Source organism: Carassius auratus, unplaced genomic scaffold, assembly GCF_003368295.1.
Source record: "Carassius auratus strain Wakin unplaced genomic scaffold, ASM336829v1 scaf_tig00215408, whole genome shotgun sequence".
Lineage (NCBI taxonomy): Eukaryota > Metazoa > Chordata > Actinopteri > Cypriniformes > Cyprinidae > Carassius > Carassius auratus.
The window spans coordinates 125,670-149,303 of record NW_020528074.1 but is presented as its reverse complement, the minus strand read 5'-3'; the positions used below and the strand labels follow the sequence as shown (position 1 = coordinate 149,303).

Below are 23,634 nucleotides of genomic sequence, written 5' to 3'. Positions count from 1 at the left end.
CGAACCAAACTAACACATAACAATCAATGTTGCTTTTGCTGTTGTTACAAATGATGTTACACGAATACAAATGAGCACAGCTAAACTGAAGAGGCTGTCAGCAACATCAACTTCATCTCACCCTCTTGAAGTTCAGCCCTTCTCTCCACAAAGGTCAGATACCATCTGCTCATCTGGGGGAAATGATACACGTTTTTCTATGCTCTCTTCAGAGACTGAGATGTTGCCTCTTCCTCTGAGCGCCCTGTCATTCTTCTGCTATGAGCGATGTCCCGCAAAGTGATTAACCAAATTGTCATGTACTTCTATGGCAGACATCCCATTAGCTCAGAAGTCAGTCCTCCTGAACTATAAAATTCCTCATATATGATAACATCTCTGGACACATTATCTACCCTTCGTTGCTACAGAAAAACCAACCATGAAATGTCCTCCAAAAATCTGCTCCTGGAATTCTTGCGTTGTTATTCTGTAGCCTAATAGTCACTAGGCAAAAAGGAAACTTAAACTCGCAGCATAGCACTTCTACAAAACAGTTCACAGGATACCACACGAGTTATTTATTCATGAACTATGTGCCTCTCAACGTAGTACAGCTCTATACAAGTCAACATCAAATATGCATGTGGGGAAACAACAGCCAAAAATAATATATATATTTTTAGGGCTACTTACTGTTGTAAATATACCTCACATAAGAGTACACTCTAAAAACAACAACAACAACAACAACAAAATAATAAAACAGGGCACAGTGTATTGTATAATATAAAAAAAATTTCATATTAATTTTAAGGGGATTTTACCTGCGCACAGCATTGTGTTGTGTTTTAGGGTTAACAGGAATGACTGTAAAATTAATGTATAATTTCCTTCCAGGCAATTACATTGCAATATATAATAAAATATACATTTTAAGGTATACATCTGTAAATCATTGTAAAATCAATATCTGTAATTATAAAGTTTTGTATTTTCTCTACCCACTTGTAATATTAAAACCTTGAGAACAATTTTCAATTTCATATTTATTTATCACACATTCATAAAGAAAAGAGAGACAAGTTTACTAGTGTAATGTTTAAAAATGCTCTTTTGTAGATATATATATATATATATATATATATATATATATATATATATATATATATATATATATATATATATATATATATATATATATATATATATATATATATATATATATATATATATATATATATTCAAATTAGTTTAATTAGTATGATAACAAAACATCGTTTTGTTTGTGAAAAAAATTAAAACGGATATAACTGCATATATCATCATCATGCATTGCAAAACAAGGAACTACGCAGCCGTGTTTCTAACCAATCGCATTCGCCGAGCCTCAGCCTGGTGATCAGTTTGCGGGAACTTTGGAGAGGAAGAGCTGTTACAACCTGCCACTTATCCGCGGAAAGGTTAGTTATAATGTTTACGATCTGCTTTAATAAAGCATAATGTCTAAATGTATTTATTAGCGTATTATGAGGACAAAGCATCTGCGTTGTTGTGATAAAAAGCCGTAATAAGGCAAGCTAATCGTGCTAGCATAGCAATTTGAAATAGTTGAGCCGCATTTTGCAGTTTATTCCCCAAATACAATATAAACAACCCAGTGTTACTCTCATTGATAATGTGTGACATTAACCACGTTTTATCACTCTTAGACTCTTGTGTTACATAAACAATTCTGAAACCAAAGCTCTTAATATCTGTGTTGTAAAAGTGAAACAAAACGCATCATTGCATCTATATCACAAACGTTATCACTGAGTTTGTCATCAGTTGTAACGTTAGCATTTAAGTAACGTTACTAATACATCTGTGATGGTGAAGTCTTCAAGGCATCTACATGTTTATGTCATCAATAATGAATCAAACCCCAAAACACTCACCTACATGACAGTTTAATCATTTGGTATGACACACCCCTAGATTTATTGTTTGGATTATTTTTATTTTTATACTTGTAGTGTAGTGTTGACTAGTGTAAAACCACATTAAAGTGTTTGAATTCTGTTAAATTTATTTATTTTTTGGGAACTGACAGGGTTGCTGTGATCATAAGAAATCTGTACATGGTTGAGAATTTCAAACATTTTATTTTTCAGGGCTGATATTAAACATTTCTTAATGTAAATATTGGTTACAAATAGGCAATTATTTGATAAGTAACATTTTCTGTTAAACTTTTTTACTCTATAAGCAAAATTGCTAATATGTTTGTAATGGATGATTTATATAAAATAACAAAATCATTTAAAGTAAAAGCATTATCCCTAGTGGTCCCCACTTCAGTTGTAATGGAACTTGTGTTTCTTGTTTGGTACTTCAAATTATTCAGTAAAATGCCACCAAAGTCCAAGGCAGTTGGGGCGAAGAAAGCGAGAGCTCCAGCAAAGAGGAAACTGGCTGAAGAATTCCCACCTGGAGAAGTTCTTACGGATAATGCAAAGAAAAAATGGAAGCTGGGATCAGCTGTGGGTCAGGGAGGTTTTGGCCTGCTGTATCTCGGTAGGATTCAGAAAAGCTGTTGGAAATTAAGTTCAGATTCTTTATTTTGCTTTATTTATCAGTTGCTCAAATATAAATTTGTCATATCTTTTAGCAAATGAAGACTCTTCAGGATCTGTTGGCGTTGATGCACCTTATGTCATTAAAGTGGTGAGTGAGGGACTTTTGTTGCTGCCAGCAGATATATGTCTAGATCTTTAACTTTTTGAATGGCTGTGATGTTTGGGTGGTCAGCAATGTAATGTCAATCAATGAAAGGCATTTCCTTGACCTTAACTAGAACAATTAACAAATTATATAAAAAAAATTGATAAAATAAAAAAACGTATTTTTTAATTATTTCAATTAACAATACCAAACAATAACAAGCATCACTTTTATTATTGTTTTATTTTAAGTAAACAAAGCAATAAAACTTTTACATGATTTTTACATGATACATTGTAATTTGGGTAAATGAGTGTGACTTTTGCAAGGGCAGGTAGACAAGTGTTTACATTTTACAAGCAAACTAAATGGAATAATTTAGTGCTTTGGTAAAATGACACTTCATGGGAGTGCGATAATGTATGTGTACTTTCCCGCTGGCTGTTTTTTTTTTTTTTTAATGCATGTGGGTTCACATTTTTAATATTTCATTTTAAATGTCAGTTATTTTTGGTGATTGTTTTTTACTGTCTTGTAGGAGCCCAGTGACAATGGCCCTCTCTTCTCTGAACTGAAGTTCTACATGCGAGCTGCCAAACCCAATCTAAGTATGCCTTTGCTACTGCAAACATATGCATGATGAGCCAGACTGAAAAAAGTCGAGGAGCAACTCTTTTAATTAAAGAAAGTTCTGAGCTCACCACTGAGGGCCTTATGGAGACAGACAAACCACAACTCTCTGCCTTTGGTGGCTCTTATGGCTGCCCCAAGGCCACAGCATTGCGCTTTACTTAATAACAATCCAAATGTCAGTCTCCCTTGACAATTAACTACTATATTACTAAGGGATGCTCATGTTTTATTCATTGGAATATTGTAATGGTGGTAAATATTTGTCCCACCAGCAGATTACCTTGCGGCACACTGTCAGTTTGGTCCCCGAGGAATATTCTTATATTACTTTTAAGAACCAACAAGTTTAAAGAATAAAAGTTTTGAATAATTTATTTGATTGCATTTAATGGTCACTGTGATAATCTTAGTTAGTAATTTTAGAACTGATTTAGGACACTGTCATGTTTCTTGATTTCAGGTTGAATTGGAATAGTTCTTATGTTGTGACAGAATGTTTTATGTTTTTCAGTTGGGGCTTGGATGAATTCAAGGAAAATTGACTATTTGGGAGTTCCAAAATATTAGGGCTCTGGCATTCATGAGAAAGGTGGTAAAAGGTAGGGAAAATAATCACTGTTTCTCCAAGTTTTGCAAGACAAATAACACAACATCTTTTATTATTATTAAAATGTTTTTTTCTTTGATCTTTTGAACATGCAAACAGGCAATTCAAATACGATAATTTTACCTAAATGTTCATGACAGGTACAGATTTATGGTCATGGATCGATTTGGAGTGGACCTACAGAAGAAGTTTGAGGGAAATGGAAAGCAATTTCCAAGGAAACTGGTTCTTCAGCTGGGTCTCAGACTTGTAGGTTTCTTCTAAAAGTATCTCTATCGAAAGTAGCAATCTATGCAATGTATTTAAATAAATAAATGTATTTATTTATTTATTTATTTATATAAGGAAAACCTTTTAAACTTGCACACAATCTTTTCATTGACTGCTGTGGCATTGCAAGCAGTGGGAGAACATCTTATATTGCTGTATTATTAAAATATCTCATATTCTAACATATCTTTCATCTCTCTAGCTTGACATTCTGGAGTACATCCATGACCATGAATATGTGCATGCAGACATCAAAGCCTCCAACCTCCTCCTGTCCTACACCAACCCCAATCAGGTTTGTTTCAAGCCTTCCACACATTTCAGTTACAGATCTCTGTTTCCATGGTTGTGTATGGCTCTAACTGTACAGCCGTAGAGGGCAGTGTGTGTAAACTGCAGGGCTATACAAAGCTCCCACTTCTTTGAATTGGAGTACCAGTGATCTGCAATGTAAGAAACTACTTGTCTTATTTTTTTTTCCATCTGTTAATGAGATTTGGGTGGAGGAAAAAAAAGCAAAACAATTTAAGCCTTTAAATGCGGTTCATAAACTGGAGAGATTAGAGACAGTATTGAAGCTGTCTGTAGCAAATACGGTTTGGGTGCTGGGCAAGAGCAAATATTTAATTTGAAGATTAATAATGTATCTGTTGTGTATTATTAAGCTGCTATTTTTTAAGTCACAGTTTAAAACTCGGCCTCTTGGGATTAGTCGCTGTTTGCTTGGTGACTCGGAGCATGCTTCTTCTTTTTTATTACTCGTGTCTTCTTTTTGCTTCTTAATACATGCCTGTGTTTTATTAGTGTGTGTGAAAAATGCACTGGGTTTAGTCTAAATTATTGAAATGCTTAATATTCTAAAGGGGTCATTGGATGCTGCGTGTACTTTTACAAGTTGTTTGAACTGAAATGTTTTGGCAGTGTGTGTACACAACCATCATATAATGATAAAAATCCACACAGTGTTTTATTTTTATTTTTTTTATTTCATTAAATAATTTCCCCTTTCTCAAATCAAGCTGTTCTCAGTCAGGCCCCTTCCACAATAGTTTGATTGACAGTAGCGTTTCAGCACAGACTTGACTGGTGTCTTGCCTTATGCCGGCCCTGAGTGAGCTGATATCAGTCCGCTATTATTTCACAAGAATGTCTCCTAAGCGATTGAGGTGTTCTGTTGTTGGATGTATTCATGAACTGAATATAGCAGTCGTCATTTACTCCCGACATCTGAACCACTGAAGACACTTTAAATTATATTTGTTTTTTTGAAGGGAAATCACCCCGATCTACCTAAATGTGTTTATGTTCGCAAGAATCATTCGTCATCCAGCTTCACCTCCGGAAGTGAGTGTAAGGGGTTTTTTTTTTTTTATTCCTTTTTTTTATTAATGAATCTTTGCATATCGCCTTTCCTAATAAGGTGCTAATTAGCAAGTTTCACGATGGCTGAAGTAAAAAGTCTCATTTATATTTAAAAGAAAAAGCTACAAAACGGCTTGCTCTAATTTTCAACAGTTTTGTTACAGGGTAAAAAGGTTTATTTTACACTACCATTGAGAAATTTTAACCAAACTATGTTAAAGACTTGATGAGTGGACATCCGATGACCCCTTTAGTATTATAAACAGCAGAATAGGAAGTATTTGAAATATTAGTGTGTGTGATAAGGATTTGGTGTTATTGTTTTTTAAAGAACTGTAGGCTAGACTCAATCCTTTGACTTTAGAATACTGAAGAATTAGCAGAATATGAATGACTTCTATGAACTGGTTCTTTTAATTAATTATTCCAAAATATTTTAAATCATAAATTAGCAGTTTGAATCAGTCTGGAACATCTTTCAGAGAGTGAACTCGCAAGTCCATTCAAGTGGTTACTATATGAACAGCCAAAAGTAATTATAACATGCAGTTTAACAAAGTTTAAGTTTTTGTGTCTTTGATAATAGTTTTGCGTGAGAGTTGATGCTGGCAGTTTCTAATCACCAGCCCCAGCTTTGAAAACCTCCTAACTTTTTATTTTTATTTGTTTAAGTTTGTGATGTTTGTCACTGTAGGTGAGCTGTTAATCTTTACTGTTGCAAATTGCCACATGCAGTTATTTCTGAGACACTCTACCTGGACACATCAAATCATTTAGCACTTTTTGGGGGAGGTAATAGGTACACCTCCAGTTTGTGCACAGACTGTATTGGTATCTTTGGAACTCTGTTAACGGCTTCCTGTTGCTTTGAAAACAAAGTGCTAATTGTCAGATCTCTTTTATAAGTGATACATACTTCTAATTAGCAATCAGTCTGTTTGCAGCTTCAAATGTCATTCATTTGTAGTAATCGTCAAGTCTTGAAGACTTTATTATGTTGGATGTGTCATATATCAAAATAATATTTAATTTCCCAGTGTTTTTTTTTTCTGTAATTGATTTACCAGTGATTTGTATGTTGTTGTACTACAAGCTTTTGATTTGACTCTTATTATTATTATTTTTTTACCCAGGTATATTTAGTGGATTATGGATTGGCCTACAGATATTCTCCTGAAGGAGTGCCAAAGGAGTACAAAGAAGACCCAAAGAGGTGTCATGATGGGACCATTGAGTTCACTAGTATTGATGCACACAAAGGAGTCGGTAAGAAATTGTAACAATCAGTTCTATTAGTCACTCTTAACGTTCAAATTTTAGGGCTAGGTAGGGTTGGGTACCGAAACCCAGTACCAGTATTGCACTGGTACCTATGGGACCGGTATGCACCGAACCAAATCAGCACGCAGATTCGGTGCCAAAAGTCTTTAATTTTAGGCAGTCTGTTGTTCAGACTGTTTGTGTATTCTACAATCTCACTAGAATATTAAAATTAATGGCAAAATGAATGTTTGGAAATGTAAACTAATATTTCCTACTGACATACTACAGCAAAATATATAAATAACTGTCTTAAACCCCCTTATTGGGGTGAAAATACTAATGTGCCTAAGACTGTAGTTTACAAATGACATTGTTGCCACTTTATAAAGAATGAGCATACAGTCATTCAAAGAACTGATTAAAGACAGTGACAGACAGCACTCATTTTAACTAAATATCAGAGTGAGTGACAGAGATACAGTAGAAACATTATGTGTGGTTTTGTATAAAATAATGACCCAGATCATGAAATACATTTATTAGCCATTGAGTAATGGAAGCTTGGGAAATGAGAGCATCCAAGGAGCGTGTGAATGCTATGGATTTATTTTGAATCTTTTTAATGTTCTTTAATATTATCTTTTTAGGCTTTTTTTATTTTATTTATTTATTTTTATAGAAGTATCGGTTCAGGCTATGTTTAGGCACCGGTATCGTTTTAAAAGTATCAAAATGGTACCGGTATCGAATAAAACCTAATCGATACCCAACCCTGGCCTAGGCGAATCCATATGGCCTGACATATATTATTTTTGTAACCCCTGGAGATTCAGGAAGCATGCTTTTGAGCAGCCATTGAAGTGTAAATTATGTAAAAGATCACATTGTGATAAAAAATAGTATTTCTCTTCATAATTTGTCTAAATGTTGATGTAATGGTACTTTGCATCAAATACTACAAAAGTGGGCTACCCTTTAAAATAGCCTCTGATATGAATGTTTTTTTTTAAGAGTTCCTCTCTGTGTTGGTGTATATTGCATTTCAGCCCCTTCAAGAAGAGGAGACCTGGAAATCATGGGCTACTGCATGATCCAGTGGCTTTGTGGCTGTCTTCCCTGGGAGGACAAACTTCAGGACCCACTGTATGTCAGAGACTCCAAACTCAGGTGATTGTCTTTAACCTCATTTGTTGCATTTAGGTTTTACTTATTTCTGTACTAAATAGTAATCTACCTATTTGACCTATAAATATATATATATATTTTTTTTTTGCCATGGGATAATAAATATTGGGATGATGAATAAAGAATAACTAATATGCCTCTTTGCAGTAAAACTAATTCATTCTTTTCCATAAAGCAGTGTTTTTTTTTTTTTTAACGGATACAATTTAATATTGTAATTTTTTAAAAATAATTTTTGAATTTTCTTCTCCTCAGGTGTAGAGACAATATTGATGAGTTGTTGAAAAACTGTTTCCCTTCAGACAATTTACCAGGTGAGAAAAAAACTGAGCAGTCTTTAAGTTAGCTGGAGAAGCTTTCATACATTTAAAAAACTAAATGTACTTTGGTTGTAAAATATCAATTATATAGTCTGTAATACGATAGGTTAATAGTCTTAGGAAATTTCTTACAACTAAATGGGATTAAAGCATAATTATTTTTTTAACCCTGTTGCAAACGCAAAAGCACCTGTGAATTCTGCATTATTACTTTTTGTTTGTCTGCCAAGCAGTAATTGGAGTGACGCACTTTCGAGCTCTGATGTGCAAATAAGAGTGCAAGGGCCTTTTCTATTTATAATGAATGTGGCCCTGTGATTGAGTCTTAATTAGAGCTAATCTATCAGCTCTGTGCTAATTCCCAGCAACTTCTCACACTTTCTTTAAACTGGAGCGTAATTGCTTTCATCTTTTTATAAATATTCACATTTTCTGTTTACAAATATTTGTTGTGAAACGTTTAGCAATTATAAAACAAGTGTACATAACCTGAATTCGTCCAGTGTGGTGCCTCATAAACGTTCCTCTTTGTCTGATGCTTCATTAATTGTAGGAAATATTATAAATGCACCTATTAATAAATATTAATACAATTGCCTTTAGTATCAGTTAAATAGTGTAGGAAATATTGAGGAAAAAGAGTCTAGTGTAGCATTAGTCATTGTGTTTTTATTTACATAATCAGTGTCAAAGAAATAGTCAACATAAGAAATATTTCATTTTCATTTTACATAGTGATATTTCTTTAAGATTAAAAAAAAATTGTTAAATTTAGATTCTGAATTTCATTTGCAATGCTACATTTTTTGTACTATGTGTGTGTATATGCACATAATAAACATTGCATTTGCCCTTCTCGACCGCAAAACATAAAAGTTGAAGTTTTGAAACTTGTTTTTCACCCTTCTCCATTCTCGACCTCAGTATTGCATAGTTTTGCAGACAGTGCGTGTCAGTCTGTACTTTTGCAAAACTTTAGGGCGTTCTTTCTTTGTGTCGTTTAAAAATCAAAGATGTCATTGGCTCCCTTTGCTCATCCGCTGATGTGATGGCAGTTCTTAAACCCTGTGACAGCCGCGCGGCAGACGGCGAGATCCCTCCTGAGGCTGTTGTCTTGTGCGTACACGCCGCATCACAACACCGAGGTGATGGGAGGCGGCACTGTTAGCACGGCCATCAAGACTAATTCTGTTTGGTGTGACTATTTTAGCAGCCGACAGTAAACAACAGTTCGCGAAGTGGAGAACTATAAAGAACAAAGTGACAAATGTCAACCCCTCTCCTCTAAACTTAGCCTGAAGGTTAAAGTGTGAGCATCTACCGCAGAGACACTGCCCTACAGGGACTGTTCTGTCTTTCCTGCACAGTGCTACACGAATGAACGCATGGCACGTGCACCTTATTAACATCGGACTTTTGCGTGTTCATTTGAGATGAACTTTGAGACAAAGGTCCAAATAACTTTTGCTTAATCGCACACATAATGCTCTTAGTTTGTTTATTGACCCAGAAGTGTCTTTATTTTTCCGACTTTGCAATACATCAGTTAAAGTAATCTGCATTAAGATTAGATTGTTGTACTTAATGTCGTTTTCAATTTCTAGAGGAAATGAAGAAGTTCATGCAAGAGGTCAAGGCTCTCGAATACACAGACAAGCCAAATTACGCAAAATTGCGAGGTATTTTGCAGCAAGGCCTGAAGACCATAGGGGCTACCGACGACAGAAAGCTGGACTTTGGCGTGTCGAGCAACAGCACATGCCCACCCTCTGTCAAGGTAAGAGCCATCTTCAGTGAAACATCAAAAAGCTAACCTTTGTCGCACTCCCTCATTCGCGGTGCATTGAAAATGATGCGACAGTCCCTTTCTGAAGCCCGCAATTTATAAAGGAGCCCTTTTCAACATCCCGTAATTTGTTTACCTTTTGAAAGAAGATTCAAATTTGAAAATGCCCACAGATGATCCAAGACTAATTGCTCGGGTTAGTTGGAAACGCTGTTGAGTGCATTGATTTTCAAATGCGATTTAATGTGTAATGCTTTTAACAAATGTGTCTTGAGCTTATTCGGATTCTTTCTTGCAATCGACACACAGTCGCCCTCTTTTTACCATCAAAATGTCTCAATGTTTTATGAATTTTCTTATATATTTATGTTTAGTGTTTTTCTCTGCTTTTCAAATGGTAAAAAGTGATTTGACCTTAGTTTCTTATCCTAGATTGCAGTCAGCACCCTCAATGGGGCAGCTAGTATGAGATCTCACTCCTCTGAAATGATGCATTTCTGAATACTTGGGGGGGAAAGAGGTGAAATGATCTTTAGGAAAGAATTCTGCAGCCGTTGTGGAGCTCCATCGTGTTTCTTTTTTGTGTATTTTGTGTAAAACAAACCGTCCGAGCCCACGAAGATGCCCTTGATGGCATATACTTTGTGAAAACGATAAGACTTAGGCTTCATTCATGGGGTCCGGTACAAAGAGCTCTTGGCAACAAAGCAGTCTGCATCTCAGGTTCTCTCCAGCGTCCGGGTGTTTATCCCCGTAGCACCTCCTCTTCCTCCCACAGACAGGTCCTGAGTGCCTGTGTTTATTCCCTGCTAATGTATCACAAATTTGCTGACACGGTAACCTTGGAGTCGACGCAGGCCGGCAATCAGTGAGCCGCACTTACGGCAAGGGAGGGGACGGACTCTCCTCGCTTCCCACAATGCAGTTTGCATATGGAAGGTGCCACCAGGGAGCTGGTCCATGCCAGCTGAGGGTTACCTGCCCACTGCCGTTATTGTATGTAATTATCGAGCCAATCTGTTCAGCTCAGCAGGGTCTGGATGGTAATCATGAGGCAGCAATTGGCAAAATGGAAGGGAAATGCGAGGGGGGGCTTGTAAGGATGATGGTTCAAGTCCGAGAGAGGGGCGAGCATTCATTATGCAGTCTGAGTGAAGAAAAGGGAGAATTTGATTGCTGTCATTAAGTGCATCTTCTTCATAACCCCCGGTTCGGTTAGTACGATTTCCTTGAATTGAGGACTTGAGCTTCTATGCTAGAATTTTCATTTGAGGAGAAAATGCAAGGATTTTTGATTTATGAAAATGGATTAACTCACAGTAGTTTTCTTTGTTTGTAATTCTAAGAAAAAGTCCCAACATTGAAATCCGTTTCCTTTCCGTTACTGGTCTTTTCCAGTGTCAAAATACACTGCTGTTCAAATGTTTTGGGGTTGGCAAGATTTTTTTTCATGTTTTTTTTATGTTGTGTATATACTGTATAGTACAGTAATATTGTGAAATATTATTACAGTACAATTTAAAATGTTTTTATTTGAACAATTTAAAATGGGCTGAATTTTTCTGAATTTTTCTAATATGCTGACATTTTTATTATCAGTGTTTAAAAAAATATTTTTTTTTTGTAAATTTCCTCACTGTCATTTTTTATCAATATAAATCCATACTTGCTAAATGGAAGTATTATTTCTTAAAAACATGTAAATAAATAAATAAATAATCACTCTGAACGTTTGAACGGTAGTGTACATGTATTGCATTTGACATTCAAATTATTTATTCTTGCCGGATTTAGTGGATAGCTAAATTGTAATTACGTTTTCTCAAGCGTTCACAGTGCTCAAGGCACGTGTAATAGTTTCCATGTGTATGCAGAGCAAAAGGTCCCTTCTTAATATTTGATTTGAACTTCCTCCAAGGTTGCTCTAGGCAAGTGAATTGACCACTGCTCTTCCATCTTTTCCATCCCCTTATTTGTGTCTTTATTTTCGACTGGAAGGCTCCCAAGCGGAAGAAAGCGGAAGAAAAAGGCCAGTCTGCTGATGAAGCCAAAGGCGCTCCTGCAAAGAAGAGGCGAGCTCCACAGAAGAAAGGTAGGTCATGTTTCTGGACCTTACCTGTTATCATCAGTATCAGTAGTTTTGTGTGGTAAACGTTTTAAACTGAATGTGTAACTTGTTTAGAAGTGAATGGGGCTAAAAAGACGGCAAGTCCTGCAAAGCGTCCAGCGAAGAAAGAAGCTCAGGCTGCTTCTGAGCCAGCAGTGAAGAAAAGCAGGGGAAGGCCTAAGAAGAACTCCTAATCCTCTTCGCACTCTAGTTCAAGTCGTTTCCTTTTTTTTTATCTTTTAAATTGTCTGGTCTGTGTTTGTTGTCTGTGGTTGCGTTTTCTTAAACTTGAGCAGCATATTGGGCACACTCCCTTGCACTGAAATGATAATAAATAAGGCTAAAAAAAAGTGGCTTTGAGTTGTGAGTTATTTTCATTCCTTTTGTAATGCCTTGAATAATCAAGCCTATGCGGATGTGGTCCGGGGGGATTGCTTTGCCCCCGATAAGGAAATCCCTGAAGGAGCTCCGAGTCCCGACTCTTCCCCCGCCACATTTTCCCCTTGTTGTTGTGCTATGAAAGCTGCCGTGCGACTGGCACTCCGACGTCTGTGGGAGAGGCGAGCTGGTCTTTGATACCTGCATCGAGGCAGGCGAGCGTGTGGCAGACGCCACTGAGCCAGGTACATGCGTTTGGAGAAAGGAGGCTCTGCGCCTTTCCTCTCGGCTGCCATTTGATCAGGTGGAGACAAAAGACTAGCACTTGGGTCCTAGTTTCTGTGTCACTCTTGCTTGAGTCTTTCTTAACTTCCTGTTCTCCGCTAGGAAATGGCTTCAAAGAGCTATCATTAAAAGTTAGTTGTGGCTGCACCGCTTGTTATTCATTGTAACTTTATCGCTGGTTTTGATAACACATCGACAGCATTCGCAGGCATATTTATAGGTCCAAATGTCATCTTGAAGAGTTTGCTTTGTAATCGCGGTAAAATTTATATGACATTGTGCGGACAGGAATAATTTGATGAGGACAGGTTAGAATACATGAATAACAGATATGGCATGTATACAGGGTTGTGACTAGAAGAGTTATGTTTTCCAAGAGTTTGGGAAAAAAATCACTTATAATAGATAAAAACAGTAGTGGAATTTTTTTTTTTTTTGAGTGCAACATAGTTGCTGCCATATAATCTAAGAAAGAATCAATACAGGGTGTCAAAACAAATCCGCCAATTCAATTCAGTGTCACAGGCTCTCATTTTGATTTGAATCTTATTCACTTTGATTTATTTGGTTATATTTCAGTTAGTCTGGTTTGCTTACAAATAATGTTCAGTCTTCACATTGTAAATTACAGCATCAGTAGAGAGGTGTAAATATACAGTGTTTCAGACTGATTCTGGATATTTATTTTGAACTGCCAGACAGCAATATAGTGTTGGCTCAGATTCGGCCCGCATCTGGCCCGCATGAAATCCATTCGGGCCGGATCTGGGCCGACACTGCTTGCTGTTATGCTCAAAGTCATTCGTTTTGAATTGAATTACACCAGTCACATTGTATATTGTTGTTGTTTCTTTTATTTTTTTTTATTATTATAATTTTTTTTTTTCATGCAACTGAGGCATAGAAACCAATGTTTGGATTATTCAAATGAATTAAAATCATAAAATCAGTTTTTACCCAGTCTGAGATGTATCTGAATTCTTCAATTTGAATTCTCAGCGATTCAGTGTGATCTCTGAAATTTGATGTGACCTATCAGTAAAGTCAAACCATTAAAACCCAAGTAAGATGTAAAGCGAGAATTAGCACAGTTCACAAAAATCCCAAGTTTGAGATTTGACAACTGGTTGCAGTTGTCCATTATATTCTGCTCTAGGTGAGATGTAACGATCCTTCCTCATGTACACAATAACTATAGTTTGTGTTTTCATACCCAATTTGCCCATTTCATAGCTCCTCTGAGGCCAATCCCCCACCTTTCACCCTCTCTGGTTTCCTTGCTGAGGGAGAACAGCCTTGTTAACTGTAGTTAGACTCTGTTGGCCCAGCAAGAACAGTGAAAGAGGAAGATGTTTCTCCTAATGTTTGTTTTCAGAGCGGAGCCACGTGAGCCCTGAGCTGATGCCGGCATCGATTGTTCCAACAGTGAGGACTAAAGTGCACCCCTGTGTGCTTTCTTCCCCTTCCTCACCACTGACCTTCAGGGCGCACAGCCATTGCTCCGCAGTAGGGGGCAGTAGTACATAATGATTGCACAGCTGGGGGGGTGGAAGGTGGGTGGGGAGGCAAACCTTAAACACAGCATTACCACCTGTACCTCACTGGAGGACATGCTGCTTTGATGGGCCTTACTGTGGCCATTGATTGACACGTGTTTATATCCACTCTCGTAGTTTCTCAGAGTTTGTCTTGGGATGTTGGGGTTTACTGGAGAGCTGCATGATGGAAAAGAATTTCTCCTCGCAGAGGTTTCACTGGCTATCTGCATTCCTCAACATTTTGGAAGGGGGTTAATTGTTATTAATAGTTAGTGCTCTTGGGTCGAATTATTTGGCGTTTATTGGTTAGCTGAAACTTTGTGGATAAGTGAATGGCAATATGGTTCTCACATTTTTTTATACCATTTATTATAGTAAAAAAAATAATAATAATATTAAATAATATTAAAAAGTAATAAAATATATATATATATAAAAAAAAAAAAAGCATTTTAAATTGATTCTCATTGCCAAGTGATTCTGGCAACTTATGGCTGCATGTTTAAATAGAAACTACAGTTATGCTTAATTTATATTTTCAACATACAGTGGCATTTAATTGACTTACAGATATACAAGGTTCAGATCCATATGTTAGTATCTTAATAAAGGGATGGGGTGGTTGGCAGGCAATAGTGATAGAATGGAAAAATGACAGGTCATCAATGATAGTTCTAAGCTAATTATAATTGCAGACTTCTTACTTTTTTCTTGGTTGCAGTGAATTATTTTCTGTTTGCCATCTGATAAAATTGTCCAGCTAGTGTCTTCATTTGTGTGTGTTGGGTGTAAAAGAATATATATATATATATATATATATATATATATATATATATATATATATATATATATATATATATATATATATATATATATATATTTGTTTTTTTTAACACCAGCCCTATTTTTTTTTCTTCTCTATCATCCTCCGTTCCTTTAGATGAAATAAATTTCACTGTTATTATGTTTGTATTTATTCCTGTCACCATGTGCCCCAAAATACCCACACATGGGAAAAGAAATATACTGATTTTACATGGCAGAGAGAGAAAGAGCTCTTTCAGTGCAGTTATGGTACATTTGCGATTCTAGTTGTGTGTAAATATTAGAAAACAGCAGGTTCTCACATTCACCGAAGGAAAGGCATAGCAATGGGGCTAAGACGTGCGTTCTTATCGGTATTGTATTCACACTACACCGTCCTCCCGCTGTTTCTAATCTGCCGCCGCCGCTGTGAGCAAAACTGGACAGGCATTTATTGTCCCTGCAGGGGTATGCTTGACAAGAGAATGTTAAACACTCCACTACCTGCAATTTTCAAAGGTGATACTACACATGATAAAATGTAGATACACACTTTATTTCTGTTTTGGGGGAAACTCTAAAAATAAATTAATAAATGAACAGATTTTTCTTTTCTTTTTTCGCATTATGGGCTGAATTCTGCGAGTGTACTGTGTGCTTTCACTGCTTGTACGTAAAAAAAGGCCGTGTCTCGTAAGCCGCTGATCCTCCAGGCAAAAGACTTGTCCAAAACGAAAGTGCCACGTCCAAGTCTGTGGTCCAAATTCCAATCTTTAATTCGATTTACCCTTGGCAGCAGGATTGAGTGGGTTTAGTGGTCATCAAAAAGACATGCTCATCAGCGTGAGGCGAGCTCTCTTACTCAGAACTGTCCATGCCATTCATCAGGACTCTCTCAGACGACTCCCTCAACCTCTCCAAGTCTCAGACAAGAGATGAGTGCCAAGCACAGACCCAATAACTGCTGGTGACATCGGTGAGAAAATAGAAGAGGCAGGAGTCTAAATTAATGTGACTTGGACACGTATCTAAGGCCCACTTCTAATGAAGTGCTGGTTGATGTTCTAATGAACTCTGAAGGGGTCCTAAAGAGGATGTTCAAGCTTGCGTTTCACACCGTTAGTCTGTGATTGTTGTCTCTCTGTGATATCCACCCTGCTTAAAAAATATGCCTGGATGCTTGCTCACGAGCTACGGGTCTTCGATTAGGTCCCACTGTCTAATGGTCTTCACGCTGGCTGTGTCGTTTAAGGAAGGAAAACGTATTTATTTAAGCAATTTATGGAACGCTGAATATAATTTTATTAACAGGGAGTCAATTACCTTTCTTGCTAGATGGCTGTGCTGATGGAAGTGTTTGCTATGATATTGTCAATGCTTCGGTGGAGATCAGTGATGGGTTAGGTTGCCCAAGTGCAATTAATATGTTCAGTCCATCTTAGTAGTTTTGTCCTGGACCATCAGTTTTGCTACAGTAACTGTAGGCAATAGTTCAGCAGGGAGCTGAGATCTTTCCTTTAGCACAGGGCCTAGGGGATGCCCCGGGCAATGTCTTGCATGTGGCCTATGAAACATGGCGTGCCTATTATGTGGCAATGGAACACAACTGTTGTGGTCAGTTTGTGGCTGCATTTGTCACTGTTTTTTATGAACTACCTTTAACAAGCTTTGATGGCTTTTGGGGCTCCCTACTTATTAGAAATGCTATTTTCAGCCCTTGCGATGAGAGAACGGCCTTCTATCATGGCATAGGTAAGAAACAGCAGTATATATATTTTTTTCTTTTTCCGAAAGGAGCATGCAATCAGCCTTTGGTCATGTTATAATTTAATGTTAAAATTAATTAATAATTTGATTGTATGTGTATATATATATTTATATATATATATTTTTATATATATATATATATATATATATATATATATATATATATATATATATATATATATATATATATATATATATATATATATTGCAGTTTGTGTGTGTGTGTGTGCGTGTGTGTGTGCATTTATTTATTTATTTATTCATTTAGACATTTCCTGTAATATGTTATTAGACTGAGTACAACAAATAAATTTATAACCTTTTGAATATTTGCGTATTGGATTTACATGCTTTCTAGAAATAAAAATGTTATTTGTGTTTTGAGATTTTTGTTTCCCCCTTTTTTCTTTCTTTCTTTTTTTTTGTTTGTTGCAGAATTAGGATGATGATGATGAACCATCAGGTTGCGAGAGCCCTCCAAGAGAGTGGTTCCCATGATATAACGTCATGAGCTTCTCCAGCTCCCAACAGCAGCTAATGCTTGAGGGCTTCAAACAGCCCTGTGGGTTCTATTGTGGTGTCCGGCTTGTGGGGAGGAGAAGAAGCGACCAGCTCAGGTTTCATGAAGCACCACTCCTCCTCAACCCAAAAAAGGGCCAACCTTGCTGACCCTCTGCCCTCTCCCACCATTGTGTTCTTGCTCTGTTGCTGTGGCTCCAGCCACCAGATTGGTTTGCTCAGGAATGGGAGAGGATGTGTCTGCCGCACCATCTGTCAGACCGAGGATCAAATAATAGGATTTTCTGTCCTGGAATTGAAGATAATTGCAGTCTCTATTCCGCTCCCTAACCGTATGATATTAACCTTGCGGTCCTGAGCCCACACTGGGGGCAGAACCTGGGCCAGATGGCATTGTGTTTTGATATCCGATCCAGGCGAGGAGGTCAAGTTGAATTTCAAGTCCAAAGGACCACTGTCCCTGTCTCCGCTGATACAAAAGAGGTGCCGTTCAAATTGGACGTCCTTAACATTACTGGTTCTTTGCTGGGAGGACAAAAAGTAGAAGCAAAAGAGCAGTTATACATACGGTGCGCTGCTAAAGGTGAAGGTGTAAACCATTTATACACACCGAGGGCAGGGTGGAAGAGGCCGGAGTTCAGAGGAGGTTAGCTTTGGGGATGTGAGCAGTGTCAGCGAAAACATTCAATATCACAAGTTTTTCCTGTCGCATATGGGTCGAGAGTGAGCAGGCTAAACTACAAAGCCATTCGAATGTCACATGTCTCATTGCTGTCCATTTGCTACCTGGAGTTTGTAAGGACATTGGGGAAAAGACACATACAGGAATACTGTCCGAATGAGAAGCAGAAATTGCTTTGTGTGATCGACTAACCCCATCACCAAATGTAATGAATGAGCCATTTCGAACACTTTTGATGATAAGTCTGACTGCATGTGGTACGGTGGCCTCCTGTGGTGACTTTGAGCCGAATACACAGTAATAATGTTCCCTTTCTCCCATGATGCTCCTGCGCATGCCCTGGTTGCGGGGGACTGCTACGTCATCTATATGGGAGCCCCATTAATAAGGGTTAAATCTGGCTAATTGTAATCCAATTAAAAATCTGTTTGTTATTTGGGGACCCAGCTGAAACACTTTTGAGGGTTCACGCCCCCCAGGGTTTGCCCACCATTGTTGGCTTACTCAATATGGAAGGCTAGCTGGTAAACTGCAAGGCAAGGTAAGATGCGATGCCAGTGGCCCTCTCCGATGCGTCTCTCTTCTTCAAAGCGGACAACTTAATGGCACCCCTTGTGTCATTATCCTTACCAAATTCTTCCAATTACCCCTGTGATCTCTCTCTTTCTTTACATTCCAATTTAGTACAGTAAATCCCGAAAAAGCGGACTTTTATTGTCAATGATATATGCTGTAGTACTGAGTGAGAGAAAAAATAGGATAGTGAACCTATTTGTGTTTATGGCTTTAGAGGGAAGGAGATAAATGACCTGGCTTTTTTTTATTTAGTTTTAATGAAGAAGGGATTGAGGGACTCCCTGTCCCGTTGGCATTAATGTGATTTTTCCCTCTCCAAAGAAGCGCCTGCCTCTCCTCGCATTTGTTTGTGACCTAGTTGCGCTGGTCTCCAGAAAGGACATCCGGCTTTGTTTGCGTGAACATCCAGTGTCCTCTGTGCTCATAAGGACACTAATGGGTTTTTCACAGCAGCAGCTGGACAGGGGTGGAGAAGGAGCGAGCACTTACAGTAAACGATCAGTGTCCCTAGATATTAAACGTCCCTCCGGCCACTACGATGGTTCCATTTAGACCCTCCCCAAAGCTACCTCCTACCCACTTAAAGCCCCTGCCTCAGCCGTCTCCTGCTTCCATACAAGGCAGCACCAAACAATATTAGCCGAGCCACCTTATGCTCTCCACATGAGTCCCCTCAATCGTTCAGCGTTAATTGGATACTCAGTCCCCAATTAAGTTCTTGGCCCAAAAGGAGAGCATGAAAAAACAAGACAGGTTTAGCTCCCTTCTGTGGGACTTCATTAGATGGCTACTGCTGCAACATCCTTGGGGAGAGAGAGGACAGTGTCGTACACACAAACACACGCACGCACATATGCATGGTAAACATAATAGGCCTGTGACACGGCTCAAGAGAAGGGGCTGCAGTGTTGGGAGAGTGAGTCTGGAGAGAAGTTAATTACACACTGTGTGTTTCTCAGTCATGTGCAATATTTGGAATTCATTAACAAAATCAACATGCCTTCGATATCCATGTAGAAACATAATAATTTGCTTGAATATAGAACGTCTGTCATTGTTTACTCACGCTCATAACATTCTGAACCTGTGATTTTTCTCTTTTTTTAATTAATACAAGTGAATGAGGCCTGGAGAACATTTTCAAGCGCCAAATGACAAAAAGCCACATAAAAGTGGTTCACGTAACTCTTTGTTATGTTTCAGCTCACTCTCATGCCGAAAACATCACTATGTTGATGAACCAGGAATTCCATTACTTTTAAAAATTTCCCTCTTTTTTTATCACATGCTTAATTCTTTGCATGCATCTGTAAAAATAGAAATACTAGCACCTAACCACTTCTCAATATAAAATGCATAACAAGCAGATAATAGTGATGCACAAGGCATTTGACCGTGATTCAGTTTTGGACACAGTGGGAATGAGAATGGGTTGCAAATTCCAAGTCTTCTGGGGACAGTTGCATAAACATAGCAACCATGTTAAGACTGAAGAGGAACTATCAGGTTATGCAGATTAATGAACAAATTATTCTTTTAAACTTTTTTTTTTTTCTTTTTTGATTTTTAAATTCTGTTAATTATAAGTAAATTTGCACCTACATTAAACTGTTATTCGAGTATTAGGAAACTGGTAGGTTGACATAAGTTGACGCCAAAGTTAATTCTAGTCAGTGTAATGTCTAAAGGGCACCACTGAAGTAAAGTGTTGCCATTATACTTCCATGGAATTTTAACATTGTTTTTGATGCTTAAACATCTGCTGATTCATAAATATTTGCATGGAAAAGAGGCGAATCAATCAAAATATTTTAATTTTTTGTGTACCACAATAAAAAGTCAGTCCTACAGGTTTGAATCGACGTGAGGTTTAGTAAATGATAGCACGTTCATTTTTGGTGAACTATCCTTTTAAATGCATGTTGAATTTGCCCTCTTTGGATGTCTCATGTCTGCATTTGTTTACCGCCCCTCTCTTTTGCTCTCCCCTCACTCCGTCCCTTTCCACAAGAACAAGGTTTTAGTTTACTCATAAATTCATCAGGCGCAAGATTTGCACATAGCAATTTGTGACTCGCGTGTCTTCATTTCAGGGATCGTAGGACATGGCCACCGCTGAATACTGTTATGAACTTGATTTTTTTTAATGTTTCTGCCACACAGGATAAAATAAGGCAGGCTAATCACAAACACCAGCCCACCCCTCAATAGATTGCTATTTATTTTGACTGGAAGCTCAGGCTAAAAGGGATAGCAGTGAGCGTGAAGCATTTTCAGTCGAATCAGAGCTCATTAGATGTTGATTTTGTGTTTATGTGTGTCTGGCAATGTTAAATTCCTCACTGAATGACGAAACGTTATGTGTGCTTTGTTCACATAGGTACTTCATCGTGACCTTCTACTTTTTTATTTTTACAGGTAGTAAAATGTCTATTAACACAATGGCTGTATTTCCCTGTGGTTGGCATGGAAATAGTTATCAGGGTATTGTTAACTTTTAATGCATCTATAAATGTATCATTAGATGGGTTCTAAGCCGTGGAGAGTGCTGCCTTCGCCAGACTGTTTCTCCACAGGGTGGTGATAGCATGTTGGTGTTGTCCTGAAGCTTGCCTGAAGACTGCCTTGAGGGGAACTCCTCAGAGGAGTCCATGAGTTTAGTGAACTTCCCTCCCTGCACTCCACATCAGCCAATCGGCTTCCAGCAACTACTCGAGCCTGGCTAACCGCTTTGGAAGATGTTTCTTCTGAAATGTAGGTAGAAATATGAGTGGGTGTATTTGCTCGGTTTTAATTTTAATGAAGTGAAAATGCAGGAAAGCACATTTGCATGGGGGAATGGGAATAGTTAACCACATTATCCTTTTAGATTTTCAAAGATTGTTTCAAGTTCAAAACAAGTTTAGCTCTGTCTACAACATTGGTGGCATGCTATGGATTACCACAGACAATAATTTTGGCTCTGTTCTTAGTTTGTAAAAACAAACAATTAGATTTATAGTAATGCACTTTACTTAAAACAATCAAAAATCTTTTTCATTAAATTAAATCATGTTGAAATACTAGCTATTCACTGAAAATATAACAAATACAAACAAAGCTAAATATTTAATCTCTTCATGTGTGGGTACTAGGGAAGTGAATCTTTCGGTAGGCAGCGATTCAAATCGATTCACGATTCATAGGTTTTTGATTCGATTCAAGAATGATTTTTGCAAATTTAGAACGATTCAATTTGATTCGATTCACAATTAAATTCGATTTGATTTGATTATAACGATTCGATTCTGCATTACAAGATTATTTAAATGCTTCCCCTAAAAAAAACATGCCCAGTTGTCTGTTTGCTAAAGCAACGAACGCTACTTTCATGCATCTGATTATCAGATAAACCATGCGCTCTTATTTCAAGGTTGTTCTTAATGCTGTGATTATTTTAACAGTTTCCTTCATACATTCAGTTCATCAGCATTGTTAAAACACATTATTATTCAATGGAACTGTGCGTATGATCTAGACATTTACGTTTCTGCTCCGTCAATGCAATAAGCAGCTTTCGACAGCTCAGGCAACGCTGTCGGTAAGATGCAGAGAGCCATTGAAAAACTAAAGAAAAGTAAAACTACTTCACTTTAGTATTACTGGCCATGAGTCCTGAGGGGAGATCACAGGTCATCAGCTGGTGTCAGAGAGGAACGGAGCTCAAGCGCAATCCTGTGACAGTCACAGGTACAGTGGAGCACATGAAGGATAGATGCGAGGCACCAGCACAGGTCAAGCTCTCCATTCATTTGTGCGTGTAGAAATTTAATGTGTAGGCTATATATTTTGAAAGCATTGAATCGCTATAGAAATCGCGATTCATTTGATTCTTAGCATTTTAAGTTGATTTAAAGCGATTCACGATTTAAAAAAAAATCATGTTTCAAGATCGATGCATATTGGCAGGGTTTGTAATCGATGCATCGAGAAAACGAGTTCATACATATTTATGTATATATTTATTTTTTGAGGTTTTGTTTGTTGAATTAGGTGCATGCATTTGATGCGTAGCTAAATTATTTAATTGTTAAACTTTAATGATTCAGCATGTATTTATACATGATTGACATACTCTCTATTACAGTATACTCATCTATCAAATACTTGTTTTAATTTATGTATTTATAAATTTAGGTTAATTATATTATTTATTTATTTATTTTTCGGGTGGGGTTGGGGTGCATTGGGAACATTATTTTTAACCCTTCTTTATTTTTATCCTTTTATTATTGTAATAGTTCAATAAACAAATTAAGCAAAAAAAAAAAAAAAAAAAAAAAAAGAATAACATTTTATATATATATATATATATATATATATATATATATATATATATATATATATATATATATATATATATATATATATATATATATTTTTTTTTTTTTTTCTATTTGTGAAAGCCAGTAATAATTTTTGTTATGGCCGAACACCAATATATTAATTATATAAATAATACATAAGATTTCATCTTGATAAATTCGAAAAATAGTTAGTAATTAGAAATAAGCCTCATCAACTGAATTTAGGCATGATTTACATAAAATGTATATTAATTTTGAGATTTGCTAAATATAACATTTGTGTTAATAAAATGATTCATCTGTTTTAAATTTTACTTTGTCTTTACCATGGCATGAAAGCGCTGACTTGACTTCATTTATTGATTAAATGGGACACAAACCATATTATATCTTTGCCATCTTCAAATGATAACTGATAGACTGGCTAATCATTTTACACTCTTGCTCTGCACTTATCCTGCTCAGAACAATCAAACACACCTCTGTGTCTCTGTCTCTCACACACAGACACACATATAAGT

General features: G+C 37.1%; 1 protein-coding gene across 1 annotated transcript; it reads left to right on the top strand.

The window, feature by feature from the left end:
• The first annotated feature begins 1,338 nt into the window (after positions 1-1,338).
• LOC113094546 (serine/threonine-protein kinase VRK1-like) lies at positions 1,339-12,568 on the top strand. The gene is made up of 13 exons (XM_026260124.1): positions 1,339-1,442; positions 2,369-2,538; positions 2,633-2,688; positions 3,224-3,293; positions 3,830-3,917; positions 4,066-4,174; positions 4,398-4,490; positions 6,691-6,823; positions 7,867-7,987; positions 8,261-8,319; positions 9,930-10,102; positions 12,110-12,203; positions 12,294-12,568. Exons 6-13 carry the CDS (start codon positions 4,076-4,078, stop codon positions 12,410-12,412), a joined length of 891 nt encoding a protein of 296 aa, XP_026115909.1. The 5' UTR covers positions 1,339-1,442; positions 2,369-2,538; positions 2,633-2,688; positions 3,224-3,293; positions 3,830-3,917; positions 4,066-4,075; the 3' UTR covers positions 12,413-12,568.
• The last annotated feature ends 11,066 nt before the right edge of the window (positions 12,569-23,634 follow it).

Bases quoted from the DNA above. Each gene is read 5' to 3' on its own strand.
- LOC113094546 (XM_026260124.1), top strand. From the start codon at position 4,076: ATGGTCATGGATCGATTTGGAGTGGACCTACAGAAGAAGTTTGAGGGA. The intron at 4,175-4,397 runs GTAGGTTTCTTC...TCATCTCTCTAG, and splicing joins TTCAGCTGGGTCTCAGACTT to CTTGACATTCTGGAGTACAT. The intron at 7,988-8,260 runs GTGATTGTCTTT...TCTTCTCCTCAG, and splicing joins GTCAGAGACTCCAAACTCAG to GTGTAGAGACAATATTGATG.